The sequence below is a fragment of the Schistosoma haematobium genome, chromosome 3, assembly GCF_000699445.3.
Source record: "Schistosoma haematobium chromosome 3, whole genome shotgun sequence".
NCBI lineage: Eukaryota > Metazoa > Platyhelminthes > Trematoda > Strigeidida > Schistosomatidae > Schistosoma > Schistosoma haematobium.
The window spans coordinates 36,268,529-36,290,248 of NC_067198.1; the positions used below are offsets into that span (position 1 = coordinate 36,268,529).

The 21,720-nt window shown below is 40.7% G+C and overlaps 1 protein-coding gene across 2 annotated transcripts in view; it reads right to left on the reverse strand.

Annotated features, from left to right (window-relative positions):
• The window catches only part of MS3_00005670 (uncharacterized protein), a 28,407-nt gene extending 11,762 nt beyond the window's left edge, over nucleotides 1-16,645 (reverse strand). The window contains exons 1-5 of one of the 2 annotated variants that reach the window (XM_012939948.3): nucleotides 16,320-16,645; nucleotides 16,175-16,283; nucleotides 16,039-16,141; nucleotides 10,321-10,558; nucleotides 3,450-4,358 (exon numbers count right to left, since the gene is read on the reverse strand). In XM_012939948.3, coding sequence (XP_012795402.3) covers nucleotides 3,450-4,358; nucleotides 10,321-10,558; nucleotides 16,039-16,141; nucleotides 16,175-16,283; nucleotides 16,320-16,407 — 1,447 coding nt within the window. In that variant the 5' untranslated portion in view covers nucleotides 16,408-16,645. Of the gene's footprint in view, nucleotides 1-3,449; nucleotides 4,359-10,320; nucleotides 10,559-11,981; nucleotides 16,142-16,174; nucleotides 16,284-16,319 lie in introns of both variants that reach the window. The other variant, XM_051213761.1, reaches the window with a different exon arrangement.
• Between the last annotated feature and the right edge of the window lie 5,075 nt (nucleotides 16,646-21,720).

Sequence of the window (21,720 nt, forward strand, 5' to 3'; positions counted from 1 at the left end):
ACTTTGTGTATCCTTATTTTTCAACTTATACAGAAGCTCGTCTATCTAAACTATCTCGAATCACCGAGTGGTCGGAAGTTGAATGCTACCACTGAATACGAACACTGAAACAGTCTTTCATAAACCATATATACCATTCAAACTAGCTTCCTCAAACGTTAACAGATCGGACAAAACATAAGGTTGCTTGTGTCCTTATAGTTTTAAAATTTACGTCTATTTTCTATCCGAGACCCGTATTCAAGACTCTGGTGAAGTACTACAAATTCGCTCTCCATCTGTCACTTCGAAAAGCTTGTTTTACGTGTGTTTATCCGGGGACCCTGTGGCATCTTCGTCTGGTCTTGATGGCGTTGGTATCGCACTAAGCGCTAGAACTGAGGCAGCACTAATCGATTGGATCTCCATTAACAGTCGGTTATGTACTGTTAGATTAGAAAATTCCATCAAATTAAAAAGAAATTAGTGTGAGAAACGATGTCTTTTCGTCATATCCGCCTATGCACCTACAGACTGCAGCCTGGATGCAATCAAGGATGAATTCTACCGCCAGTTAACTGTTCTTCTACAGAAAGTGAGTTCGACAGATATTGTAGTACTAGCTGGAGACTTGAATGCTCAGATCGTGCGTCTAGGCACAGAAGAGTCGTCTAGGTGGCCGATGGGGACTCGTTGGTCGCAGGACAGATAACGGGGACCGTCTACTGCAACTATCCACAAACCACAACCTGTTTCTGGCCAGCACTATCTTTCGGCACAGTCATCGCCGATGTGCCACCTGGCGTCCCCCTTCTACATCTCAAGCCTGGACTCAGGTTGGTCACATCGCGATCAACTACCGCTGGCGTGGTTGTGTGCAAGACTGCCGCTCCTTTTGGAGTACCTATCTGGACTCTGATCATGCCCTGGTCTGCGCCAATCTTACCGTACTTTTCAGTGGACAACAAAGTGACCGCCATCAACGGATTGATACTAGCAAGCTGGTTGAAACTTCTGTTGCAAGTAAGTATCGAACCGAACTAGCTTCTAGGCAACTTCATGACGCCATCAAAATGGCGAGTAAAGCCGCTTGCGGCTTAACGTAACGTTCCGCTTATAAGCACTGGGTTTTTTCAGGCTCCTTACAACTCATTGGAGCCCGTCGGTCTACTCCGGGTCACCGTGAGTTTGACCACAAACGAAGGACGTTACGCAATGAAATCGGGCAAAGCTTGCTTGAGGACCGAGACGTCCGGTGGTCGGGGTGTGCTAATGAACTGGAAGCAGCAGTTGCATCTGGTAACTGCTGGAATCTCTTTTAACTCATCCGAGCCACTGGCAGCAAGAAGTCTGGTGTGCGCGAAACAATCTGTGAGGATGACGGAATGCCAATCACCAATATATGTCGACGTCTTGAACTATGGGCGAAATTCTTCGAAGGGCAGTTCAACTGGCCTGTTGCTCCGGCAACATCGGTCGGACTGTCCTGCTCTCCATGGCCGGTGACGACTGATCCACGAAATGAGGCGGAAGTCCTCAAGGAACTCCAACTCTTGAAGCGCTACAAATCACCCGGCCCAGATGACTTACCTCCGGCCCTTTTTAAAGATGGTGGTGACTTTCTGGCTAACGAACTGACGACGTTGTTTACAGGGGTCTGGGAACTAGAGAGTGTACCAAAGTCATGGAATGAGTCGGTAGTTGTCCCTATCTTTAAAAAGGGTTCACGTCGTTCCTGTAACAACTATCGAGGGATAAGTCTATTTCCGATTGCGTCCAAGATGTTGGCTTCCGTTATACTTCGTAGGTTGTTCAAAACCCGAGAAAGATTGACTCACGAGGAGCAGGCTGGTTTTCTTTCCGGTCGAGGGTGTATTGATATCTTCACCCTCCGCCAAATGTTAGAACACCGTCATACTTATCAAAGGCCAACAATCGTAGTGTTTCTTGACATAAGGACTGCCTTCGATACGTTGGACAGGACTGTTCTCTGGGATTGTCTATTGAAGAAGGGTGTGCCTGAGAAGTTTATTAACATCATAAAGGCCCTATATACAAACACCTCAGGTGGAGTGAGGGCATACAACCACCTTTCCCCATTGTTCCATTCGAGCAGTGGGGTTAGGCAGGGTTGCACAATATCACCATTCCTCTTCGACTTTGCCATCGATGACATTCTGGAAACAGCTCTGATGGATGTAAGTAATGGTGGTGTGGGTCTGCTGCCTGGAGAAAGACTCCTCGACCTTGAGTATGCGGACGATATTGTCTTGCTGTGCGATAATGCCCAAGCCATGCAATCCGCACTTAATCAGTTGGCAATCAGTGTCCGTAGGTATGGTATGTGCTTTGCACCTTCTAAGTGCAAAGTACTTCTACAAGACTGGCAGGATTCTAATCCTGTACTCACCCTGGATGGTGAACAGATAGACGTAGTCGAGAAGTTCGTGTATCTGGGTAGCTGCATAAGTGCTGGTGGGGGTGTGAGTGATGAGATCAATGCATGCATAGTGAAAGCCAGGTCGGCTTATGCCAATCTGGGCCACCTTTGGCGCCTTCGTGATGTCAGTCTGGCTGTAAAAGGTCGGATCTACAACGCGTTGGTGAGAGCAGTTTTGCTCTATGCTTGTGAAACCTGGCCTCTCCGAGTTGAGGATGTTAGACGTCTCTCTGTGTTCGATCATCGCCGTCTCCGAAGGACTGCCGACATCCAGTGGCAACACCATGTTAACAATGCAGAGGTTCGGCATCGTGTGTTCGGGCACAGAGACGATAACTCAGTTGGTGTCACCATCTTTAAACATCGACTTCGGTGGATTGGATGTGTTCTACGAATGTCGTCCTAGAGAATTCCACATCGTGCATTATTTGCCGACTCTGGGACTGGTTGGAAGAAGCGGAGAGGTGGTCAGTGTTTGACATGGCGTAGTGGTATGAAAGAAAGCCGTGCAGGACTGGCTTGTATTGGTCCTTCACGACTTACTGGTTGGGAACCTACAGATGATGAAACACAGTGGTTAGAGACGTTATCAGATATGGCTCAGAATAGAAGCTAGTGGCGATCCTGTTGTAACTTTATTTTACTTCGTAAAAAATGGAAGTAACTTCTTTAACCGGAAGAGTTCTTTCTGGTTGCACTTTTACTAACTGGATTGCTTCTCCCATTGTTATTATCTCACTATCATACACTAATTTCTGTCCGCCATTGTTCCGCTTTTTCTTATACGCACCTTACATCCTCATTGTTGTTGTGTGCTGCATATGTATCTGTTGCCCCTTTGTACCAATATTTGTGTTCAAATAAATAAAGAGATCCAAGTAGAAAGCATTGAGTAATAAAATAGGTTCAGACAGCGCTGTTCTAAGGAATTTTATTATAGTATGATCATATATCTAATCGCTTCACATTGATTTAGAATAAAAACGTTGAGCAATACTAAATATAAATAAATAAATATTTAGAAACTTACTCATACGCTGTTCATTGTTTACAGGCACAGAACAAGTTCTCAATAGAGGAATGGTAGTCTTCGAAATGACAGACTGCTGAGTACTATCCGATACAGATATACTACCACCAACCGATTTCCGCCTTTCTGGGGTACTCCCACTCGATGAACAGTATGTGAGATTATCATGACTTAGTGTCGTCATAAAACCAGTAGTACTAACAAGATCTGGCGAATTAATGTTGGGAGTTTTCCTAAATTTACATAAATGCTTATCAGATGACTGTAAATCAGGGAACCAATTATCTGATTGTTTCCAATCCAACTTGCGTTTCTTTACGGGTAAACTTGAACAACTGAAACGTGTTGGACGAACTGGTTGGGGAATTTCACTTTGATTCGGTATATCGCAACATTCTTTATCCGGAGTAGCACAACTACTGGATGAGACAGACGGAGGCGCACTCCAGGAAGTTTGATGAACAGTTGGAGTACTTTGAGGGCTTTCAGATGCTCGAAACTTAGAGTTACGTTGATCTAAATCATCATAATTTTCATATGGCCTAGAAAGAACTTCCAGTAGTCGTTGTGATGAAGTACTATTAGAAAATATTTCGGGTTGAATACTTTCGGTAACTGGTCTCTGTTGAAGAGATATGTTAGAAGTGGAGAGATCCTTATTCAAAAAATGATTCAAGTGCCTAACACTGTTAATGGAATGTATTTCAGAACCAGGAGAATAAGGTGTTAGTAGAGCTGATCTCAAACGACAATTAGAATACTGAGATTTATTGTTCCCAGGATCCACATTGCTATTAAATTCAGAACCAAGGGATGCGTTCAAAATGTGCATAACATCAGTATTCGTACGAACGGGAGCTGTATTCCCCGAATAGCTGTCTTGACTTGAACTATCCATACAAACATCATCTGTAACGGAAAATGTAAAGGGACATTTTGTAAAAATTCTTGATAGAAATGATATGTTTTAATTAAATAATGAATATACTGAGAGATGTTTAATTCTCAGAAATGATAAGTCTTTCATCAAATGGCTGATATTTTAAGAAAAATGTCTTTGTAGTACAAGTAAGTATACAGTGAAAGCTTATGTCCATTTAAACTTAATTGGTAACGGCTACTTTCGGAATATGATTAAAAAACAGAAAACAATTTTTTAGTGAATGATCGGATTGAAACCCAGTGGTGCGTACTTGATAAGTTATTGTGACTACTGATACTCTTTTTTTCTTATAGCCGATTATCGGAGACTGACAACATAGAGTTTGAAGTGATAAGAGCTAATTTTGACTCATAATACACTAAATAAACGAGTCTCAGTGATGGGAAAATAATAATAAGCTTGTCGTCTGTAATTTACAGTTTGAGGGATGATTTGTTTTGGCAAGTGCTATCAACTTTCTTTGGTAGTTTTTAACAGGCTGGTATTGCGGGTTTAGCGCATGATGGGCAATGAACCACTGATTCACGAAACTTACATTTATCATATATAAGTCTAAGCATCAAATATAACAAATAATCAAACGTATTTATTCAAATGGAATAATGAGGTCAAAATAATACATTGTGCTTTTAGTGAAAGGTGGATTAAAAATAGGTTCATAGTACATATTCTGGAAATGTACTTCATCATAACAAATGTTAAAAAAACAGTAGAACAATTTAAAGAAGCAGGCCGGTCTGGAATAAACTAGGCAGTTTACTTTCATAAATAGTATTTAGTATGTAAGGAAATACAAAGTCATTTCTATAGTGCAAACAGAACTATTTACAGTTAAAGAGTACGCAATTAAAAGTACGAATACAGTAATAAGGTAACTACTGAAAAAGTTACTAGTTAGTGAAAAAATCCCGAAGAAAAGTTTTTTATAGACTCTACTGTCAAATTACGTGATTATAAAGACGGAAGGGAAAATTAAACAGGCTTGAGGTTAATCTTCGGTCTCCCCTCCAACTCTTGAAGGGATTGAGAATATAAGTGACTTGAACTATGGGAGAACAGCAGGCTATGATAATTTAGTTCCAGGTGTTTCTTTATGATGGTTAGAGAGATACGGTAACCATATCTAGCCGGCCTCGATTCGTAATCATTACAATTTGCAAGAAAATACGAATCTTTCAGCGATAACCATAGGGAAATCAATTTGATTTATATCATCTCCGAGATCTTAACATTCAAAACTGATCAGTTGCCAATGGGAACTCGAGGACAACAAATATAGGAAAGCCAGGTATATTTTAGGCTTAGCATTTAATCCGCAGGCTCTGAAATAAGGGCACGCTTACTGAGGTAAAATTGAGGTTGTATTTTATGAATCAAAAGGAGCACTTGATTCCAATGATCGACAAGTCTTTTGGCAGTCTGCTTCGTGAAACCGGACAAAAGAAAGGTCATCGCTCAGACATCCCCAATAAGGTTACGCATTTTTGAAAAACAGTGATGTGTAACACTTTCTGTATTCATCACTCTGTATAAAGTGACGCAAAAACGACTGTTTGTGGCAGTACTCTAACTCCAATGGCATTCATAAATCATAGGTGATATGGCAGGAAAAACTTCAAAAGGATGCTAATATCAACTATAGTACATTTGTGAAACGTGATTTCTGAATGTATGGGGTGTGTGTAAAATTCATATGTTCTCACAGTTGATTTTTAGGGCGACTACATATGAAACTTATTTAAAATAGAAAGCACTGGTTTATGGTGTAACGCAGAGTCATCGATCAAGTTCGCTTGAAAGTGTTATGCATAAACACCACCTTTCTTGATGTACTATACCGGCAAGGATAATATGTAGGGAAATATTATTGTTAACCGGAGCAAAGTCATGACATCAATTGACGAAGTTTTTATCTGTTGACTTGAGTCATGTAAGAAAATCCATGCTATCTAACTGTATTTTCGGCATAATCGTTATCAACGGTTGAATACTATGGGGTATGTTTTTCAACAACGGTTGTCGTTGCACGAACGCAATCGATCTCCATCTTTTTCGGTGCCTCCCACCATTTCCCAGTTCGATTTGTTACGTTTGACTGTATTTTACCACTATTATCAATGTGATTACTTTTATTTCTTTGGTTATCCATCTAATTAGTTTCATTTCGCTATCCTGACTTGGGATGTGGAGATTTACATTCATGAATTTGTATGCCATGTACTAGCCCATTTGTAAGTCCATTTGGAGAGTTTAACGAACTTAGGGGTACAACCTTATAATTTCGAATCAATAAGATAAAATCTATGGATATGGGAGGACGAAGAAATTTGAAGAAACATGGAAAGATAGAAGTTGATTATGAAAAAGGTTCATTGGTGAGTAACATGTAACAGTAGAAGTGCACAGCGTGATCATCACTTTCTCACCATATTTTTCGAATTAACTTAAAAAGCAATTTGATAACCAGTGTCGCTTTATTCAATAATGGAGTAAAAACTAGTGAATATCCACTTAAGGTCTTTTATTTGGATGTCTTTAGAAGTGCTACCATTTGTACAGTGCTCTTCAATTCTTAGAGAAAGTCAGTGTCGAGTACAGGAACGCTTGGGGTAAGACGTTTTCCTAACTGACATTTGTTGCCTCTCCTCAAAATGATGCCCCCAAATACCCTGGTATGGCCGAGTGTGGTGTGCCCGCCCTCCCTCTCGAAATGCTCTCACACGGACACGCGTATACAGCCTCTGCAAGGGAAGTCTTATTCAATGCCTTCTCGTGGCGGGGGTGTTGTTTACGAAAATGAAAGGACGAAAAGCGAATGTTCGGAGCTTAAACCGGATCCCAAATCAATGGTGCACATGGGCTCCAGTATCCTGCGGAAACAAACGGCGTATGAACCAATCGTTGGTCACCGGCTATCATGGGACTGCACCTCCACACGATGCTGAACTGCCTTGTGGGTCAGACCTTTAGGTCAAAGGCTCGGGGTGTGGCCCCCTAAGATAACCACCTGCTTCGGTCTGGGCACCCGGGCAGTATCACAGCCCACACACAAATATGATATGTCAATATTTGTGGAAAATACTTGTCTTCCTTCGATTAACAATCAAACGATTCACATTATTATTCTTTTACGTCATTTATTCACTTTTATTCCCACTTTATGAATCCTTATTTTTCCACTTATGCAACAGCTCGCCTATGGTGGAAACTCGGTTCTATCTAAACGCTCTCGAGTCACTGCCTGGTTGAAAATTGTATGCTACCACCAAATACGAATACTGAAGCAGTTTTTCCGAAACCATGTGCACTATTTAAACTGGCTGCCTTCAACGTTCGCACAATTATGTAGATCAGACAACAGATAGGTCTGAATACGACTTAGACGTAAATATAAAGACCTTTCAATTTTCTATCCGAGACTCGGCTTTGCGAAACGTTCCGCTTATAAGCACTGGGTTTTTTCAGGCTCCTTACAACTCATTGGAGCCCGTCGGTCTACTCCGGGTCACCGTGAGTTTGACCACAAACGAAGGACGTTACGCAATGAAATCGGGCAAAGCTTGCTTGAGGACCGAGACGTCCGGTGGTCGGGGTGTGCTAATGAACTGGAAGCAGCAGTTGCATCTGGTAACTGCTGGAATCTCTTTTAACTCATCCGAGCCACTGGCAGCAAGAAGTCTGGTGTGCGCGAAACAATCTGTGAGGATGACGGAATGCCAATCACCAATATATGTCGACGTCTTGAACTATGGGCGAAATTCTTCGAAGGGCAGTTCAACTGGCCTGTTGCTCCGGCAACATCGGTCGGACTGTCCTGCTCTCCATGGCCGGTGACGACTGATCCACGAAATGAGGCGGAAGTCCTCAAGGAACTCCAACTCTTGAAGCGCTACAAATCACCCGGCCCAGATGACTTACCTCCGGCCCTTTTTAAAGATGGTGGTGACTTTCTGGCTAACGAACTGACGACGTTGTTTACAGGGGTCTGGGAACTAGAGAGTGTACCAAAGTCATGGAATGAGTCGGTAGTTGTCCCTATCTTTAAAAAGGGTTCACGTCGTTCCTGTAACAACTATCGAGGGATAAGTCTATTTCCGATTGCGTCCAAGATGTTGGCTTCCGTTATACTTCGTAGGTTGTTCAAAACCCGAGAAAGATTGACTCACGAGGAGCAGGCTGGTTTTCTTTCCGGTCGAGGGTGTATTGATATCTTCACCCTCCGCCAAATGTTAGAACACCGTCATACTTATCAAAGGCCAACAATCGTAGTGTTTCTTGACATAAGGACTGCCTTCGATACGTTGGACAGGACTGTTCTCTGGGATTTTCTATTGAAGAAGGGTGTGCCTGAGAAGTTTATTAACATCATAAAGGCCCTATATACAAACACCTCAGGTGGAGTGAGGGCATACAACCACCTTTCCCCATTGTTCCATTCGAGCAGTGGGGTTAGGCAGGGTTGCACAATATCACCATTCCTCTTCGACTTTGCCATCGATGACATTCTGGAAACAGCTCTGATGGATGTAAGTAATGGTGGTGTGGGTCTGCTGCCTGGAGAAAGACTCCTCGACCTTGAGTATGCGGACGATATTGTCTTGCTGTGCGATAATGCCCAAGCCATGCAATCCGCACTTAATCAGTTGGCAATCAGTGTCCGTAGGTATGGTATGTGCTTTGCACCTTCTAAGTGCAAAGTACTTCTACAAGACTGGCAGGATTCTAATCCTGTACTCACCCTGGATGGTGAGCAGATAGACGTAGTCGAGAAGTTCGTGTATCTGGGTAGCTGCATAAGTGCTGGTGGGGGTGTGAGTGATGAGATCAATGCATGCATAGTGAAAGCCAGGTCGGCTTATGCCAATCTGGGCCACCTTTGGCGCCTTCGTGATGTCAGTCTGGCTGTAAAAGGTCGGATCTACAACGCGTTGGTGAGAGCAGTTTTGCTCTATGCTTGTGAAACCTGGCCTCTCCGAGTTGAGGATGTTAGACGTCTCTCTGTGTTCGATCATCGCCGTCTCCGAAGGACTGCCGACATCCAGTGGCAACACCATGTTAACAATGCAGAGGTTCGGCATCGTGTGTTCGGGCACAGAGACGATAACTCAGTTGGTGTCACCATCTTTAAACATCGACTTCGGTGGATTGGATGTGTTCTACGAATGTCGTCCTAGAGAATTCCACATCGTGCATTATTTGCCGACTCTGGGACTGGTTGGAAGAAGCGGAGAGGTGGTCAGTGTTTGACATGGCGTAGTGGTATGAAAGAAAGCCGTGCAGGACTGGCTTGTATTGGTCCTTCACGACTTACTGGTTGGGAACCTACAGATGATGAAACACAGTGGTTAGAGACGTTATCAGATATGGCTCAGAATAGAAGCTAGTGGTGATCCTGCTGTGACCTTCTTTTACTTTCTTCATAAAGAAAGGTATCTTCCTTAACTGGAAGATTTCTTGTGATTGTACCTTTTCGTTTCCCCCATTATTATTATTACACTACCTTACAGTAATGTGTTCGTTATTGTTCGTTTTTTTCTCTTCGAATATTCATTGTTTTGTGTGGCGCATATATATTTGGTGCCCCCCTGTACCAATATTTATGTGTTCAAATAAATAAATAAAAAGAAAATCTCAAAATGATAAAACATGATCATTGGCACTACTGGTTGTTTGTGGGAAACTTTATTTTATCAATTCAACTAGCAGAATAACTTTGATTTTAAGTCGTATCACAACATAGTAGCGTCAGTGGGGGTGGAGGATAAAACGACTTCAAGTGGTCGGACTGCAGAGTTGGTAATTGAGAAACATGTTCCTTTAATAATATCGTAATAGACAATTTTCGGTCATATGCAGTGCACTGAGGAAACGAATTTAAGTCATATTTCAAGATGTGCAGTAGTGAAAACAGTCAACATGAAAACTTACCACTTGTGCTGGACAATCCATCCGGTTCATCTGTTGTTCCAATTCCTCCAACTGGAAATGGTTCTGATAATTGAGTGACACCTGTAGCAGCTGTGAGGACACGACAGTGACTTTGCGGCAACTTCGAAGAAGCAGAATTCGATCTTAAATGAGATGCAGTACATTGCTTCCAAGTATCAGGATGATATGTAAACACCGGATCACCATCTGAATAGCTCAGAGGAGTTGGTTTGGTAGGCTAAAAAGAATATTTTCAACTGGTAAATTTTATGTACAGCATAAAGAAACTACGTTGGTGTCATTTTAAAGTGCCTGCGAAACTGGTAGAGTGGAACATTTTAGGGACTGGGAGGAAAGCTTGTTGACTCAATTTTCATGGAATCCAACACAGAGACAGAGATGGAATAAGATATAAATTTTACGGAAAACTAAACGAGAACACGGTATTAGGCATGAAAATCTACTCTTTTAAAACGCTAGTGTTAAACTCGATACAATTAAGTGACCAAGGAGAGGGAAAATACGAGTAAAAACAAAGACACTAACGAAGGTAAACAGGGGTGGAAGTAAAAACAAATGAAAATAAGGACTGCAAATTGTGGAAGCAAACCCTGGTTAAGAGCTAAAGGAAGACAATGTAATGTATTTACGCCAAAACCGATAAAACAAGAAGTTAACTTAGAACACTAACTAGTAAACCCCTGGTAACTCCCAACATTATGCTCTTCAAATAACAATAGTCTACAGTCGCATTGATATTTTTACTAATATTGATGAATTGCAGATATAAAGATTGTACGACTTCAGTCAGTCAGCTACAACGTAGGACCAGGCACGACTTGGTCATAATTTACACCATATCAGTACCAGCTAAACAAATTGTGGGGATAAAAATACGGAAAATATGAAGGTAACAGTCAGATATGATAGATCAGACTGAAAAATGTGTGATATAGATAAAGTAATGTCCGAGAAATAGAACAAGATGGAGAACGATTGCGTTTGTGCAACAGCAAATGTTGCTCAAACATTTTTCTCAGCTATCCGTCTCCATTGGTAATGTCTTAACAAGCACATAGCTAACACAAAAACTAGCACCAAAAAGGTCATGTGTGACCGACCTCAAGTAGTTATCCCTTGGGCACCGTGGTCACGCTCTCAGGTCACTAAGACCAACTATAACCCAATTTCTTTTCCAGGCATCCTTAGAAGAACCTTTCCACGGTGTGTAAAACCGGGAAGTGCTAACCACCCTCATACCTCAAACAGTACTCAAGACCAATGAGTCAAAACTAACCACTTGGATATTAGAATAATCGCTAAACAGTCAGTCAGCTGCAACATAGGACCAGACATATACATGCATCGGTCCAAGTCACCATACCTCATTAGCACAACAAAATGAATACCAAATCCATAGAAGTAGTTACTTCAATGGTAGTAATATATAAAAGAAAGATTGCGTATAGGGATATAATACAGGAATAAAGAATTAGTTCGTAGAAAGAAAGATATAAAGTAGTTTTAATCTTACGGTCCAGAGGAAGACAACGAGTGTATACACCTACGCCATTGTGATCGATTCTGAGTCATGTCACTCAGAGTCTCCAAGCATTGGTTACGATAGTCATGCGGACCCCAACCATGTAGTCTATATCTACCAACATGGCTCAGACCAGAAGTTAGTGACTTTATGGACTGATGCCACGTTTTGGTCTGGTCGCTCCTAACTTTCATCCATCCGTCTCCAACACTAGTCAGCATTGCAAGCCGTCGCAGTTGATAGTTGGGCATGCGTAACACGTGGCCCAACCATCTCAGTCGATGAAGATTCACAACCTCAACTGCTCATTTACCATCATTCCGTAACACCCTGAGTCCACCCTCACTATTACTTACCCAGTGGTCCCAGCATATCCGAGAAATATTTCTAAGACATCTGTGATCAAATACTAGTAGCTTAAGAGTGTCTTCTACCCTTAATGACCACGCTTCGCAGTCGTAAATTAGAATAGAGTGAACTGCTGCACAGTATACTCGTCTCTTAATTGGTAGGCGGATGTCTCGTCATCACCATAGGTGACGTAAATTGGCAAAAGACAAAAAAGATTTTTGGATCCGTGCACAGATTTCGTCAGACAAAAACCCATTAGGGTAGTTCAGACTTCCAAGGTAAGTGGAATTGTCAACACGTCCGATTACTTCACTCCCTATCCTCAATTCAGGTGTTGACAATAATCAATCAATAACATAAAGCAGGTCGAAAATAAAAAAATATCAATAGTGACCGTTTTATATTTAATTTCAAGTTAGAAGCAGTATCCACTCATGTAGTATCATCAGTCCTTACAATAATAGCTTGGACTCAGGGTGTTACGGAATGATAGTAAATGAGCAGTTGAGGTTGTGAATCTTCATCGACTGAGATGGTTGGGCCACGTGTTACGCATGCCCAACTATCAACTGCGACGGCTTGCAATGCTGACTAGTGTTGGAGACGGATGGATGAAAGTTAGGAGCGACCAGACCAAAACGTGGCATCAGTCCATAAAGTCACTAACTTCTGGTCTGAGCCATGTTGGTAGATATAGACTACATGGTTGGGGTCCGCATGACTATCGTAACCAATGCTTGGAGACTCTGAGTGACATGGCTCAGAATCGATCACAATGGCGTAGGTGTATACACTCGTTGTCTTCCTCTGGACCGTAAGATTAAAGCTACTTTATATCTTTCTTTCTACGGACTAATTCTTTATTCCTGTATTATATCCCTATACGCAATCTTTCTTTTATATATTACTACCATTGAAGTAACTACTTCTATGGATTTGGTATTCATTTTGTTGTGCTAATGAGGTATGGTGACTTGGACCGATGCATGTATATGTCTGGTCCTATGTTGCAGCTGACTGACTGTTTAGCGATTATTCTAATATCCAAGTGGTTAGTTTTGACTCATTGGTCTTGAGTACTGTTTGAGGTATGAGGGTGGTTAGCACTTCCCGGTTTTACACACCGTGGAAAGGTTCTTCTAAGGATGCCTGGAAAAGAAATTGGGTTATAGTTGGTCTTAGTGACCTGAGAGCGTGACCACGGTGCCCAAGGGATAACTACTTGAGGTCGGTCACACATGACCTTTTTGGTGCTAGTTTTTGTGTTAGCTATGTGCTTGTTAAGACATTACCAATGGAGACGGATAGCCGTGGGATAAAGTGAGATGTGTATTTTTAGGGTCGATTTTTTTAACCCGACTTATCGCCTGTGGGAAGACAGCAGCACTGTTATGCTTGTTGTCTTAGAGAAACACTTTATTGCCTTCACACAGCTGTAGTCTACAGTACGACTTTGCTCTCGGACCTTAGGTTTGCTGCTTTAGTCTTACCGTTCTTCTATCAATCTATTCGACACAGTACGACCTTGAGGAACGATTGTTCCAACCTGTATAGCCTGATTGGTTCATCACGATAGACAATCCCAACCACTACGTCAAGGTAGCAGCAACGGTTAGGGTTTTGATTGAAGTAGATATCCTTTTAATCTAGAATCGACAAAGAGTTTAAAGGATACAGTAAATGCTAGAGGATTATCATTGTATGTTGTGTATTTGGATCATGCATTAGTTAGTGACATGTGTTTATTCTAATACCTTAACGCATGAGGTCATTTCTAAAATCAGAATCCGCCTGTTATATAAACTGCATTCTATAGTCGCACAAACAGATAAACAAATTCATCGTAACTGTATTATGAATATTATTGTTAATCATAATTAAACGGTTTACCGAATCTCTGAATCGCTTAAATCTTTAATGTTACATGAGAGCAATATATCAGTAGATTATATATTAAGGTTAGGATTCAGACTATATATATTTATTAAAGGTAATACAATTGGTACGTTTTGAAGCATATAACCCTGCAAGGTACACAGTGATTTAAAGGGTTTGGTCCGTTTATGTCTATTTCAGGATAATAGGATGAACACCTCAGTAACCTTAACAAAAAGTCTATGGATCTTAAAAATCTTAGCTATCGAAACCAGATAAAGAAAACTGATTATTTCGATCAAAATGCAAACTTGTTCGATCGACGCCAGTGTATAGTATGCTAAGAAATACTAAACAATACTAAACAATTGAAAAACTTAGGACAATTTATTGGCCAAACTGGTGAAATTCAGAAGTAAAACAAAAAAGTAATTCGTGAGTGGAAAAAAAGATGATAACGGGGACCTTGGAATGAATAATAGGTTTTTGCTGACCTCAAGAGATTTTGTGCATTTATGCTCCCATGGTCGACCAAGAATCATATAAATTACCAGCTACTTTTGTTACGTGGTTTATGGTCTCAAGTAAACACTATATTTTCTATTTTAAAACCAAGCTACATCATGCACGTCACACAACGTAGTTTATTACTTAGATATATCTTCATACAGCTTTATTTCATCGATCCACTAGAACTCTTTAAAGCTCGTTAACAATTGTTTGATATACTCTATATTTAATCAAGGATGAGTTAAGATGTCTACATTAAATTAACAAGTAGTGGTAATAAACAAATTATCGCAAACAAATTTGTTACTGGTGTGCCGACATAGAGAATATATTGACTTTTTTATACCCTCTAAGTCGGTAAAAGCTACAATTTATGATGGCCTAATAGATTAACTTGCGTTAATAAACTCCATTGAATCTAATTAGCACTGTTCCAAGAAGTTAGAAAGTCAACATAATAGATGTCTAGATGTGGTCAGTCCAGGTTAACATACGACACCGAAATGAATAGCAGATTTAGTGAAATATAAGTGATATAAATGGAAATACAAACAACAAAATGTCAGAGAATATGATTTGAGATGAATTCAAGTAAAAATTACGAAATAATATTGAGGCTAAATACTTAAGAAAAAATAAAGAGAGAATTTATATGCAACATTGACTTATTGTGAACTATGAGAACCAAGACCCTCAAGAATGACCGCACCAGTATCACGAATCAACAGATTGTGGTAGATGTAGCAAGATCCATGTTATACGCCAAATATGTACCCCAAGTTTCAAAAAGCATTCGACCGTATTAACCACTCATTTTTTATCTATAACCCTAGCACCTAAACCAACCTGGAGGCATCAGCAGCAAAATCTACTTGAACCATAACCATTTGGAACGCATGAGAAGTTCCGGTTTGTATACTGAAGTGTGCGTTCTAACAGTTAAGGAACCACGTGTCCATAAAACTTTCTTGTATTGTAGATTAACATTCATACGAAATGAAGTGCCGAAATCTGAATCGTAAGGAATATGCAACCTAAAAATTCCACATTTTATATGTGCTACATATATCGATACCTTATGTTGTGTTAGTTTGATTGTAAGACGTGAAACATAAAACCATACATGGTTCAGAGACTTACGGCAGTGTACAAACGTAATCAAAATAAAGTATCAATCAAAATAATTCTGGCCCATTATTATACTGTTATAGATCACAAGAGCCTCTAATGTGGGAAAATCACAACTTGGAGTCTCGATAAAGACATGTACTACTTTTATATCAAAAAACATATATATCGTGTATCTAAATTGAAAAATGTGACGTTTGAATTTATTCCGGAGGTTGATAAGTTGAGTTACAGACGGGAATGTAACGAACAATGTTTAGGTATATAAATATTTAGGCATCTGATAGACCTCAGACGGTACACACACTTACAACTAATTTGCGGGCCGATCCGAATACTGTCTGTAAGTCACTGATTTTCTGACATCCTGACATTTGTATGAGATTCGCTAGCTCTACATGCATAGTTGGAGAACTAACGAAGATAAATGAATAACCTTCGACCTACATTTTAGGATCCAGAGAGGCATTACCATCACCTTCGTCACCGGTACTTAACCACTCCAGAAACTGAGTCACGTTGATATTCAGAAGTGTGTCAGCCGTGCCATAACCACCTGAAAAAACCAATACTTGAAAATCCCGATAAATACCTTTTGAATACAATTTTTTCTCTAGAATCTCTGCAGCCCTCAGAAGTGCGTCAATATCTCCTACATCCCCTCGGTCCACAGAAGCCATATCCTAATTCGCAGTTAGCCCGCGAACGGACGAACTAAAATACCAGGGCCATGTAAAACCAATAACCTACACACCGACCAATAGCGTTTAGTTTGACGCTAACGTGACCAAAGGTCGGTACCGTGACGACGACCTAGATTTGTGACCAGGTCGCTCATCCTTGAAATTTGGGTGGTTCAAACAACTGAACAAATTTTAATTTATAATATTTATACTATATTTCATATCATGAGTTCAGACATTTTTGAGAAAAACATGAGCAGTTATAAAACTTTCGACAGTATCACATAAATAATTTGGGTATAGTTTAGATGTATTGTTAAACCGTTTAATCCTTTCATGGAACTCTATTGTGGATATCAGAATATCTAAGAATAAATACGCATCGGAAAACCCTTAAATTACTTGATCAAAAGTATAGAGACTTCTTTGTCATTCTGTTCATTCTTCAGGACAGGTCTGATCGAATTTCTGATGTTTTGTTGGGGAGCTGAAATGTCACTGATTATAAGACGTATCATTCATCTGGAGAGTCTCTAAATCCCGATCAGTATTCTAAGCCTTACCAAGGACAAGCACGAGCAACGTGGATAATTTGGCAGAACATATTGATCTTACCTACGCTGCATTGGTCACATTCTGTTTAAAATACCTGTTCTTACTAATACATATCTGTAAAAACTTCATGCTAGTTCTTCACGGTCACCATAGTAGTTATGGTACCTGGTTATTACGAAAGGGTGATCCACGTTAGGTAATAAATGCGATGTTTGTCTCCGTCGTAAGCTGGGTCACATAATCCTCGTTCAAATGGAATTACCTTGCAAACACCGAAACAAATTACCTACGTTTGTGACATATACTAGTGGGCAAGCTTTTAAATCACACAACCTACTATGATTTCAATGTAAATGATATCATACTACACGTAATTTTTGCATCTGTTGAAAATTCACAAGTTTTCCGAGTGGTGGTGATTTCAAAAAATGTCTTAATTCAATGTTGATTAGAATTTGACTAATTGAATCAGCCGGTGTAAATAAATAAACCACTATGGTTGTAGTCGGCTATCTTCGTTCTTCAGTATGCATAAGAAGCATATGAATGCTCTTGTGTAAATGTGCGTATCAATATCAACCAATCTTAAGTACAGTGTAGCGGCAAATAAATCCCCAAAATAAATAGCTCCGTAGGTTTTCGACATTGAATGCTGACCACATTAGTTTTAATGAACTCACCTAGCTGAAGACGCTCGGCCATGCATCCACATCAGATCACGAGTGAGAACGCCATGCTCAACATACCCTACAATCGCTAGCCAGCCTAGATCAGTCGATTCTCGATAAATTGATAGCCTATAAAATAAATCTTCGAATCTCCTCGCTTCTGTCCTTTGATTTTACTTGGTCGGTACGCTTCATATTAGGTGTTACTGGTTAAAGAATTGTCAAACTCCAAATATCTTTTACATCTTCATACATCTCTTGAAAGAGTCAATTGAAGGTGCGGACACCACTGCTCCATGTAACAGGTTCCAAGTATTGATGACTCAGTGTAAACACCCGTATGTCACAGGTGTTTTGTCCGTTCTTGCCCTTTCTACTCTCCTGCTGAATCCTCTGAGGTTTCCCGATCTAGTGGAAAGAAAGAGAGAATAAGTTAGGTCCGAAATCATTTCTCAGTATTCTGTACATCAATATTAGATCTCCCCTTAGTCTGCGATAGGATAGAGTAAAGAGGTTCAGTTTTTCAAGCCGCTCTTTATATGATAAACCCCGGAGTTCCGGAATAGCACGCGTAGCTGCCCTCTGTACTTTTTCTAGTATGTCTGAGTCACCTTTTAAACAGGGGCTTGCAGACTGAACACAGTTCTCTAACTTAGTTCTCACTAAGGATGTGTATAATGTGGTGAACATGGTAGTATCAAACTTAGTGAATGTCCTTTTTAAAGCCCAGAGGGTTCGAAACCCCTTAACTGCGACCTCCTGGCAATGGGCCGTCGTCTTAAGACCATTGCTCACTGTCACCCCTAGGTCCTTATGAGACCGGACTACGGGTAATGACAAATCCCCTATGTTGTACTTATTAACCTTTGAATCCCCCAAGTGCATGTAGACACACTTTTCCGCGTTCATACGCATCAGTCACTCTTTAGACCAGTTAATCATATTACTTATGTCTGCCTGACCAGCACATGCGTCTGTGTCTCCAGTTATTACTCTCCAGACTTTTACATCGTCAGCGTAAATTAGCACTGGGGACTGTACTATACTTGGAAGATCATTTACATACTGTATCAAAAGTAAAGGATCTAGGACGGAACCTTGAGGAACACTAATTAGTACTAGTCTCCAGGTGGAGCGCTTGGAATTTATTCATACTTTCTGTCTATGACCTACTAGGAAATCATTAAGCCATTTTAAAAGAGGTCCGGCAATATCAAGGTTTTCCAACTTCAATGGCAGTCTATTAGTTGGCACCTTGCAAAAAGCCTTACTGAAGTCTATGTAGACAACATCCATTGAGTTTCCGTTGTCTAGCGCCCTTTTCCAAAATTCCCTTGCTATAAGGAGGTTTGTTGTACAGGATAAACTCTTTCTAAAACCTTTTTTTCTCTGTTTGACAAGTTATTGGTTTCCATAAATGCCGTTATGGTCCGTTTGACTATTCTTTCCAATATTTTAACTACAACACCGGTGATACTTACAGTTCTGTGGTTCGATGGTAGTTGTCTTGGTCCTGTTTCACGTACGGGAGTGACGATGGCGTCCTTCCAGTCCATAGGTAACACACCTTGCTCACGTGACATGTTGAATATCACGGTGAGTGGAGCCGCGATATATTGTGCAATGTCTCAAGATTTTGGGGTGTAGTTAGTAACAGCTTAGGTTGGTTGTCAAAACAGTATAGTTCAAGTATTCGTTCATCTCCTTATTTTGTATAGGCGTTATATTTCCTATTATCTTATATTGAATTTTGAGAGGCTTTGTTTGTCTGAACAAATAACCCCGCGCTCCACTGTGACTGCGCAAAGATCTAAATAAAGACCTATTCACTATTTGTCTGGTTTCTTCTATCAATAGCGCGAGGGTTACATAGAGGAACGAAAAGTTCATCTGGTCCTGTTGACTTTTCCATGTCCAAGATGCTAAGAGCCTTACGTACATAGTCTTGATCGAAGTCGACGGTGAGCAAGTGGTTTGTTGACTCTGTATTTTGGCCTGGTTCTTTGTCTAGAGGAGGTTCCTGAGTGAAAATTGCCCCAAAATAGTCAGCCTTAGCCCCTCCTTTTTCCTGATCTTCCTCTATCATTTCAGATCCACTCCCTTCTTTAATTAGGTTGGGAATCCAATGATGCATCCCTGTTCTGTAGTTTATGTACGAGAACAATCTCTTCGGCTGCTTGAGTGCAGATTGTGTCAGCTGCATTTCATATTTTCTTTGAGCTTCCCGAATTTTTGTTATACACTTGTTTCTTACCGATCTGTAGCGTTCCATCGTACTTTTTGTGCCAAGGTGGATGGCAACACCCCAAAACTTCTTCTTTTGTCTTAGTAAACTTCGAATATCCCGGCCTATCCAGGGATGACCGTGCTTCTTCTTCTTTGAAACTGTCCAGGGTATGTATGGTTGAGTTACCTGATTGTATAACTGCCTGAATAGAGTTCATGCCTCTTGTACTGATGCCTTTGAGTCAATTTCCCAGTTTTCAGCCGATGCTGAGGAGTTAATTGCCTGCATATCTGCCTTCCATATGTTGGGACGGGCCGGTGCAACTGTTTGACAGGCAATCTCAGCCATGAATTTAAATACGATGACTGCATGGTCACTTCTCCCGTGTGGTAGGAGAAAGATCATTTGACCAACGTCATCACCGTGTGTGAATATTAAATCTAATGGCGAAGAAGAGTTTCTTAAGTCATATCTTGTAGGGTTTCTAATGTGTTGGGATAAAATTAATCCAATCGATGTTTCCAACAGTTTGCATTCGAACGACGTTACCGATGACCCTACTTCTAAGTTAATCCAGTTTATGTACGGTGCATCAAAGTCGCCTATTACAAGGCTTTTACCCTTGTTACACCAGGACTTAAGTTTACTTAGGAGAAAATCATCTGCTACACACTTTGGACTGCGATATACCACAGCTAATTCAATATCTTGCCGTCTACATTTCAGCTTGCATCGCACCAGTTCACACTGTCCTAACTGCTCTTGTGGTTAGGGTACTTTTCGTGTACAGGATAACCCCGCCTGCCTTACGGTTTAATCTATCAGCTTTACTGGATAAAAAACCAGTCAACTGAATTTCATTATCAAATACTTCAGACGTTAACCAGGTTTCTGAGACAGCAACAACGTACGGCTTTGTTTTAATCATCATTGACTTGAACTCTGCCATTTTATTTAGTAGGCTGCGAGCATTTGCGTAGCATACCTTTGAGTATGTGGAGAACTTTCCCTTACCACCCAGAGTGGTTTGGGGGTCGTTTTACTGCGAACTTCTACAATTTGAAAACCCTTGTAGCGGTAAATAAATCCCCCAAATAAATGGCTCTGTAAGTTTTCGACATTGGATGCTAACCACATTAGTTTTAGCGGACTCACCTAGCTGAAGGCGCTCGGCCATGCATCCGCACCAGATCACGTGTGGGAACGTCGTGCTCAACATCTACTGCAATCGCTAGCCAGACTAGATCAGAAAATTCGGATATATTGGCAATCGTCAAATACAACTTCTGAACTCCTTGATTCTGTCTTTTGATTTCTTTTGGTGGGTACGAGTTATATTAGAAGGTTTTACTGGTAAAAGCGTTATCAAACACTGAATACCTGTGCCGCCTTCACCCTTAAAAACGACGTTTCTTTTACCGTCTTGGCGGCACTCGATTATCTCCACTTCTGCAGCTCGTCTCTTAATAAAATCAACTAGGGTGAGATCCTCACTGACGTATACTCCGGATCCAATCAGATTAAGTGAGTTACCTAGAATCAGGTTCCTTTATTCAGCAGTGGCAAACGTAACCTTCAAGTGGAGGCTTTCCGAGGACGTTCGGAATTCACCTTTTGTTTTATTCTATAAAGCTTACAGATGCTAACTTCTGAAACTGTTTCTGGAAGTAGCTTGCTTATTAGGGACTTAATATGACTGAGGTAGTGCTCAAATCTAGCCTTTGTTCCCTATCGGAATATTCTGTTAATTTATGAAAAATGTTTGACCTCTGAGCGAAGTCTGTCTTGATACGCTGTAGAATTTTGGTTCCTGAAACCGTCTCTTTCTTGCATCCCGATTTCAGTTCAGCGTCAAACTCA